The sequence below is a fragment of the Myotis nattereri genome (genome assembly GCF_964212035.1).
Source record: "Myotis nattereri genome assembly, chromosome: 11".
Lineage (NCBI taxonomy): Eukaryota > Metazoa > Chordata > Mammalia > Chiroptera > Vespertilionidae > Myotis > Myotis nattereri.
In genome coordinates, this window is record NC_138086.1 from 76,062,279 (window position 1) to 76,071,767 (window position 9,489).

The window sequence follows — 9,489 nt, forward strand, 5'->3', positions numbered from 1 at the left end:
GAAAAGTAAAAGCAAGTAGAACAAAGAACTAACCCTGATTGAGACCAAAGGAGATGTCACACAAAAAGCTGGCATTTAGGAGAGCACTGAAGGGCAGTGAATGGGTAGAGGGCAATTCCCGGCTGAAGCAGCAGCATGAGCGAGGCCTGGGGGTGGGAAGTGGCCAGATTGTGTTCAGACGTTTTTAGGTTACAAACTGAAATTTATTTAAGGGAGTTCATCAAGGCTGTAGATAAAAGTAATTTTTGAAGAAATTCTGGGTGTTCAGACAGGGTCTTGAAGAGGTGCCATTGGCGACTGCTTTCAGTTTTACTCCCAGAAATTATCTTTGACCGAATCAATGTATTTTGTAAATATGGGATATTTTTCTCTATAATATTTTCACTCATGAGCGACAGAAGGATCAGAGAAAGACAACCAAGAAGGTTCTTCCTGCTCATATCTTGCTCTAGGCTAATTCAGCAAGTTTCGAACGCACACTTGGGATGTTTCTGCCCCACTTACTTTAGTTAGCCATAGCCCCAAGTGTGTCCTAGTTTCAATCTTTGTAAAGACAGAGAAGAACCACTGTAACTGTTATCCTACTCAATTTACAGAGTACTCTTCCACTTCTACTCAAACACGTGTAAAATACAAGTAAAATAAGCTTGGGTAAAATATTTTCTTTAGAAGTCAATTTAGGCCTATTTGAATCTTAGTTAATAATCTGAGACTCTGCTAATCTTGGCCTATTTTTATGTTTCTTCCCAGTTAAATCCTTAAGGTCATATACCCTATTATCCTGTGCCCACACTGGGTTTCCCAAGGGCAATGAGAAAGCTGTTATCAACAGAAGGAAGAATGAATGCAGGGAGGCAAAAACAACAACATTCTCCCCAATTCTCCTTGTGCAGGAAAACCACCTTCCCTCTCCCCTCTTCCCACTTTCCCTCTCCCCTCTTCTCACCTTCCCTCTCCCCCAAACAATCTTCCCCATTCCCGGAGCACTGCAGCAGCCTGATCACTGGGATTCTGAAAAAGTTATAAATAATACACAACTCCTCTGGGGATCTTGTCATTTAAATGAAGGGTTTAATATCCCCCAAAAAATTCTTATGAAGGAAAAATGTTATTTTTTGGTTAGGATTTTGTTTAGTTTTGTTTATATGTATATTTGTTTTGTGACTTTTTAAATTATTTTATGTTATTACTAGAGGCCCAGTACACAAAATTCGTGCATGGGAGGGGGGGAGGTTTCCCTCAGCCCTGACTGCACCCTCTCCAATCCAGGACTCCTCAGGGGATGTCCAACTACCGGCAATCCGGGACCACTTGCAATCCGGGACCACTGGCTCCTAACCACTCACCTGCCTGCCTGCCTGATAGCCCCTAACCACCTCTGCCTCAGCCCCCGCCAACATGGCTCTGTCCAGAAGGATGTCTGGAAGATGTCCGGTCTAATTAGCATATTATCCTCTTTTTAGTATAGATTTTATTTTATAGTGCCCTTTTCTGTGCTGGTTGGCTTCTCAAAACACCATTTCAAATTACCACCCCTTCTAGGGAGGAAAAGGCATTCAATTAACCTTCACCTGCACCCATCTACCTTTCTTCCTACTTTGGTATGTAGCATCAACCAAGGTTTCTAAAAAAAACAAAGAACTTCTGATAGGGTGCGGCCAGTCAGGCCCATTTGAAGTTCCATAGGGGGATTCTGTGTGGCCTGGGCTTCTAAGGCCTGCACAGGTGACATGGGTCTGTTCCTGGTCCATATGTCAGCACATGGCAGGGAAGCCATTTCTTGTCTAGGCCAGATACTGGCATGTGTGAGTCTGCACGATGAAGCACATGGCAAGTAAAACAGAAGCCAGGGAAGGTAGCAAGGGACACTCTAGGCAACCAGGGAGGACTACCCCACAAGCTCAGCTGTTCTTAGAAATGCAGACTATCTGTCCCACCGGGAACTGTAGAGAAGCTGGACTGTCTCCAGGGCACACCTGACCTGAAAGAGCATTGTATCTCAGAACTCCAAGCCATCTGTTGGTATCTCTAAATCTATGTACGTGGTTTACTAAGACCCAGAAGTCAGAGGTGGGCAAGGAGGCTTGGGAATATGACCCTCCAATACTAATTACATTTCTACCTCCTTCACTAACCACACTCATTTTCACACCGTAACTGCAAAATAAAACTGATACTGTTGGTTTGCTAGTGTAGTTCTGGTTCAGTGTGGTTTGCTAACAAATGCAAACCACCTGTTTCTAGTTAGTCCACTTCCTCAGCTGGTCTATTCAAGTCTAGATGGCTATGTTTCTTAGTTCGCAATGTTTTATGGTGGTCCTAAATGGTGGTTCTGCTAACTTCTGATCACTGCTTCAGACTGCTCGGAGATGTATCCTAACCAGTTATATCATTGAAATAAACACCTTCACCAATCTTTTCTCCCCCATTCAGGGCACACACATGCTTCAACAGATTGGATCTTCCACCTTATCCCTCATACTCCATGTTGTATGAAAAGCTGTTAACAGCAGTAGAAGAAACTAGCACTTTTGGACTTGAATAAAGAAATGGAAACTCGCCTGACATTTTCCTGGACAGTGACACCACCCTTTCTGGAAAAATCCCCCTTTCCTTTTCCCTTTACCTGAATCAACTCTTCTTTGATGTTGGTACTTCATGATTTTTATTTTCAAACCAAATCAGAATGGACAAAAGCTGTGCATGAAGAACTGCCTTCTTCTAAGATATAACCTTCAGGCTTATCTCCTCTATTTTCAATGAACTGCTAGCCTGTATGCAATATTAAAGAACAGCTGTCTCAAGATCTGTGTATATCTCCACATACCTCCATTACTAACAATGAAATATGAATGCTAGTTATGCTACACTTGACCAAATAGTATTAAATGTTTACTTCCATTTATATAATTTAAGGGAAAATTGTAAGCATTAAGCATTCCAAGCTTTTATATGCCCATGTCTTCTGAGCAGAGCCACCTTTTTTTTAATATATCATTTCTAACCACCAACTCTAAAACTAGGAGTTGATCAACTCTTTCTTTCCCTCCGCTCTACTTTTCCCTGTGCATATATCCATGCAAAAGCAGCAGTAGAAAACCCAAAATTTTTTATTACATTCAACTCATAATTTATATGTGGCATCAGTCCCATCAGCTGGAACTAGCCTAAACATATGGTGCAAATATGACACTTTCCAACAAATAATAACAGCAAGATAAACACCTTTCCTGATGCAACACAATGCATCCCAATGGTTGTGGGGATTGTGGCTCAATTTCAGCTTAGAGAAATCTAAGAGGGACACACCCTTCAGGAACATTCACCACACAAGAAGCACAAGCCCGTGCACATGTCCAAGAAGGATATCTCATTACGTAGTTCATATAAATGACAAGGCTTCTGCCCCCATTGTGTTATATACCATGTGATGAAGCAAACAGGAAAAAGAAGGGGGACATAGTAGGTTGGTTTAAATACCTGAGTGCTGTACTGTTTTGTTCTGTTTCGCTACAGTTCTCCCACACCAAGGGGAAAAAATGCATAGATAATCTCATGACTTCTGGTAAAGCCAGGTAATTACTTGTATGGCCAACAAATTTTTATTTTAACTTGAATATCGATTTTTCATGCTGTTTTCTTAATTATGGCATTCAAATTCCTTCACATCTGATTGTCCACAGGGACCACACTAAATAAGAAGCTGCAGATAGCGACGGTGCTTGTTAGGGGTCCAGGGCAGTATAGTGCTTTTTCATTCATAGCAGTCCTCCCAGAGCAGCGCCCTAACACCTCAAAGGCATGTTGATTTGTGTCAAAATAGGTATTAGTTTCTTTTCGCATTCAGTAAAGAGAGAACACAGAAACCTTAGTGTTTCCAGAAAAACAACTGCAAGCTCCAAAGACATTCAATCTAAACCCAAGCATAATGGTCCTTTGCTATTTTTCTAACCTCGTTATCCATGTTGTCTGAACTATGTCACACATAAAAAGTGTTTTTCTTCACTGGGAAAAGAAGAGCTGAAAGGGCCCCACTGTTGAAATGGCGCATTTTTGTTTTATTAATACAGGAAACGAAGAAAAACTGGTGAGAAACATAAGACAAAGTTAATTTCCTATGAAGCCAAGCCTTGTTCTCATTACATTAGTCTGTGTTTGGACAGGCACTGTGTTCCTTGCACCCCAATATGAAACATTCTTTTAGTGGGGATTATTTACAATGCCCAGCACCCCTTGCGGCAGTGTACTTTTTGTCCATCGGGGAATATATATGTTATAGAAATTTAGCTTTCAGTTGTCGTCTAGAAAGAATATTTCCCAAGATAGAATTGAATGTGTAAGGTACATAATATGGAATTTGGGAACCTATAAAATTCAGTATACATTTCAATATCTGAAAAATTTTCTATTATTTATTTATGAAATCAGAACATAAGGATTATGCTGATCATTTCACAATTCTAATGCTTTAATACATACAAGGATAAAACGACTGCTGCCATTCTCTTTTAATACATAACCATATGTCCTTTAACAATAAGTTATTTTGTGCAAGCCAATGAGCTGGACCTTCTAGTGTAGGAGGCATCTATTATTTTTAGAACTTGGTATTACATGTATGTAAATACTCATTAATTCAAGCAATCCTCTTTTTAGTACTTATATTATTTGTTAGGCATTGGCAAGAGAGAAAGCTGTTAAAAATGGAACCTGTTTTATAAATTGTACAAATATCTAATTAATCTATTGATTAGATTAATTAATATCTATTCCACCCATATGCAGAAGGAAAAAGATATTCTAGAAATTATATATAGATAGATAACTTGGTCATAAATGGGCTTTTTTACCTACCCTACCCCCAATGCCATGACTCTACTAGATGTATCTCAAAAAGCATTACAGGAACAGTGTTTCATAAAAGTATAAAGTCTCAAAAAAACCCTGTTGTCAAAGTCAGCTGAAAGAATGCATAGCTTGCTTTACAGGGTCCCAGATTCCATTAAAGCCTTTGATAGACTCCTTAAGGAAGAAAAACAAAGAAAAAAGGAATACAGATAATTTTTACAGAAAGATCCTTTTTATTTTTTTCTATGTTCTGAAAGATGTTTTCTTAGTTAATATTTCCTCATACATGAGGCTGATTTTTAAATTATGTATAATTCTTCATTATATATAATAAAACAGCTATAGGACTAAATTATGCTATTAATTTCACAGATGGAAATGTAAACCACCCAAGTTATATAATTTAATGGGCAAGGCAGATCTATTTGTTATCACTTGTATTTTTTTTTCATTTAAAGTATGAGTTTTCTCTATGACATATTATAAAATTAATCACTTACAAACAGCATTTTCTCTAAAACAAGATCTTTTAGAGCTAGTTTTAGTAAAGTATATTACCCTTAATTGAGGGATAAACAAGAACAATACAAAAGAGAAAAACATGTTACAATTGGAAAAAATGCTTTTGAAATGCTATAAAGTATCATTAATTTCATGGATATCACATTTTATTCTGTCATATGAAGACAGTAATCTTAAAAATAGAAAATTGACTCTGTAGGATCAGAAGTATTCTAAATATCCTGAGTTCTTTGTAACTTCCTGCATATATAAGTTGAGAAAAAATTTTAACCATCACTATTGTAGCACAATTTTTTGAATGGCAATGCAAAATTAAGAAAGATATATATTTTTGGCAGGCTTTAAATATGACAAAAGTCTAAATGTGTTCTCCTTTAACATATGTCCCTATGTCCTTTCACAGTAAGTGTATTTTTGTGCAAGTCAATGAACTGGACTTTCCAGGGCATTTAAATATTACATTTATGACATTGTCAGCCCATGTGTCAAACCGTGTGTCCAAATTTTGGGTTCAGAAAATTTCTCAGTTGCCACAAATGTTTTCAAAGTCAAGATGAAGCACTTTCAAATGAAACTAGTTAGACTTTCACATAACAAATGTGGTGCTTTATTATTTTTATTATTATTTTTATTTTTTTATTTTTGTGTTCACTAAAACTATTGCTTCCATTCTATAACATAAAAATCTAGGATAGGTGTTCCAGCTCTCATAAGATCAAAAGAGAAAGTGTTATTTTCCTATTAGTGACATAGAGTTCCTTTGTTCCAATAGAAAAAAATAGATGCCAACAGGTAGACTATAGAGTAAATGTCAGTCCATCAGCCTACTTCCTGCAGCTCCTGAATTATCTAAGAAAATACCTATAACAATTTTGCTAAAAGTCTTTGTTCTAGTCAATAGCAGGAGAAGTCCACATTATTGGGCTGATTTTGCTACCATTGACAAGAGAAATGTCACGTGATACTCAGGCCAAGCTTTCTCTTCCCTCATATCACTTTCAAGGAATGTCAATAAACTCACTTTGGTATGGCATTGTCTGTGTTCCTTATTGCAAATGGAAGTCTAGGTAATGCATAACTATTTGTATTATGCCTGTTCTCTTGTTGGAGATAAGCAACAGAACACCACAGAAGTCTACCAGCTGCTATTATAAACAATCCATGGAAAAATTATTTATCAAGAAAACATAATATGTGCTCACAAATCCTTGAATAAAGGAACAGCTTTCATAACAAATTCCTTCTGTATGCCTATCAGAACTGCACATAAACCACCCGGGCTTCATTTTATGAGTTTCCTTTATGTTGAGCCAGGCATACATGGGCTTGTTTAATTCATACCTGTTGAGATGTTTTTACAAAGGCTTCAGGACACAGACTCTTGGACAAGGGTCAGCAGTATGCAAAAAAGCTGTGTCCAATGTCATATATGATAACTTCCAATATCACAATGGTATTACCTCTTTCCAAGCCTTGAAAAGACAAACTGTGTGGCTTTCATGGTGGTCAAAAGCTGAGTTAGTTTGGTGGGAAAAAACATGTTACTAGGAAAAAAAAGTGTGGGTAGGATTGAGAAAAGGAAAAACCTACACTACTGGGTTTACTTTAGACTCATTATAACTGAAAATAGCTCTTTGCTTACCCTGGCCAGATGGCTCAGCTGGTAGGAGCCTCATTCCCTATACCAGAAAGTGGTGGGTTCAATTCCTGGTCCCAACACATACCTAGGTTGTGGGTTTGATCCCCAGTTGGAACACATATGAGAGGCAACTGACCAATGTTTTTCTCTCAAATCAGTGTTTCTCTTTCTCTCTCTCTCTCTCCATCCCTGCCTCTCTCTCTAAAAATCAATAAAAAGATATCCTTGGGTGAGGATTTAAAAAAGAAAAGAACTCTTCTCTTGGAGTACAAGGAAAAAATTAGCCTAATCCATCATTTGCAGAAAGGAATAGATGAAATTACTTTGTGTTTTAATTTAAGCATTATTCTGAAATCAAGATTAGATTTCAGATCTTCTGATATATATGGCCACACTTTTCCAATACACTGTGCTGACAACTCATTAATTATATACTGTTAAAAATGATCCATTACTTATATGCATATATGCGTAACCCATGGACACAGACAATAGTGAGGTGAAAACCTGGGGATGGAGAGAAGATGGGGCGGAGGGGGTCAATGGGGAGAAAGGGGGATATATGCAATACTTTCAACAATAAAGATACTTTTTTTTTTTTGAATGACAGATAGAACCTGGCTGGCATGGCTCTGCAGCGGAGTGTCGACCTATGAACCAAGAGGTCACAGTTCAATTCCAGGTCAGGGCACATGTCCAGCTTGTGGGTTTGATCCCCAGTGTAGGGCGTGCAGGAGGCAGCCAATCAATGATTCTCTCATCATTGATGTTTCTACCTCTCTCTCCCTCTCCCTTCCTCTCTGAAATCAATAAAAAATACATATATTCTTTTAAATGACAGATAGAGCTTATATTCAAGATGTGGTATAATATATTTGTAAAAGTTGGTTCAATAAAAAATAAATGAAGAGGGTTATAGAAGGTCAGGCTAACCTTTATCAGTGCTGCAGGAATCATCACATTTATAGCTAGAAAGAGAACTTAGTTACTTTTGTATGACTAGTTTATTCTGGATATGAGGAGTCTGAGGCCAGGAAAGGTGATTTGCTCAAAGCCACTAAGCTTTATCTTGGGTGCCAAAGGTATGGCCTCTCACAGAATATCCTTTGGGGTCCTGGGCTCTTGGACTGGGCATAACCATTAGGAAGTTTTCCAGGAGGGTAGAAGAAATGGAGGTCGAGATGGGCCTGGCATATCACAAGAAATGTCATGAATCCACAGCAATGTGTACTCATCAAAGAAAGATGTGGACTGCTTACTACTCTAGGCCCTCTAGTTGGCGTTTTCTGGGTCCTTTGTAGCAAAGGACCACAAACTGGGTGGCTCAAAGAAGGCTAGAAGAACAAGATCAAGATGATGGTACAGCCCTAACCGGTTTGGCTCAGTGGATAGAGTGTCGGCCTGCGGACTGAAGGGTCCCAGGTTCGATTCCGGTCAAGGGCATGTACCTTGGTTGTGGGCATATCCCCAGTTGGAGGTGTGCAGGAGGCAGCTGATCGATGTTTCTAGCTCTCTATCCCTCACCCTTCCTCTCTGTGAAAAATCAATAAAATACATATATATATACATACATATATATATTTTAAAGATGATGGTTCCTTCCGAGGGCGGTGAGAGATAATTTGTTCTATTCCTCTCTCCTACCTTCTAATCTTTGGTATTCCTTTACTTTCTTTTTATTTTTTCCCACCACCATTTGTCCCCTGTATGCCCTCTTCCACCTTCCACTCACCACTCTCACCCCCCACAATCACCACACTGTTGTCCATGTCCATGAGTTCTATTTTTTTTCTTTTTTGGTCAATCCCTCCACTCCCCACAACACACCAGAGCTGTCTGCCTGCTCTCTATGCGTCTGTTTCTATTTTGCTTGGTGGTTCAGTTTGTTCATTAAATTCCACATATGAGCTAAAACCGGTTTGGCTCAGTGGATAGAGCGTCGGCCTGCGGACTGAGAGGTCCCGGGTTCAATTCCAGTCAAGGGCATGTACCTGGGCTGCACGCATATCCCCAGTAGGAGATGTGCAGGAGGCAGCTGATCGATGTTTCTAACTCTCTATCTCTCTCCCTTCCTCTCTGTAAAAAATCTATAAAATATATTTTTTAAAAAAAATTTCACATATGAGTGAAATCATATGGTACTTGTCTTTCTCTGACTGGCTTATTTCACTTAGCATAATGTTCTCCAGGTTCAACCATGCTGTTGCAAAGGGTAAGATTTTCTTCCCTTTTTACCACAGAGTAGTATTCCATTGTGTAAATGTACCACAGCTCTTTTATTCACTCATCTATTGATGAACTCTTGGGCTGCTTCCAAATCTTGGCTATTGTAAATAATGCTGCTGTGAACTTAAGGGTACATACAATCTTTTGAATTAGTGTTTTGGGTTTCTTTGGATAAATTCCCAGAAGTGGAAAAGTTGGGTCATAAGGCAGTTCCATTTTTAAATTTTTGAGGTAACTCCATACTGCCAAGCTGA

General features: G+C 38.7%; 1 protein-coding gene across 1 annotated transcript in view; it reads left to right on the forward strand.

Moving 5' to 3' along the window:
- Positions 1–5,023, forward strand: part of HECW1 (HECT, C2 and WW domain containing E3 ubiquitin protein ligase 1) — a 106,596-nt gene extending 101,573 nt beyond the window's left edge. Inside the window, exon 28 of the mRNA XM_081102094.1 lies at positions 2,434–5,023. Coding sequence (XP_080958220.1) covers positions 2,434–2,545 — 112 coding nt within the window. The 3' untranslated portion in view covers positions 2,546–5,023. The remainder of the gene's footprint in view (positions 1–2,433) is intronic.
- The last annotated feature ends 4,466 nt before the right edge of the window (positions 5,024–9,489 follow it).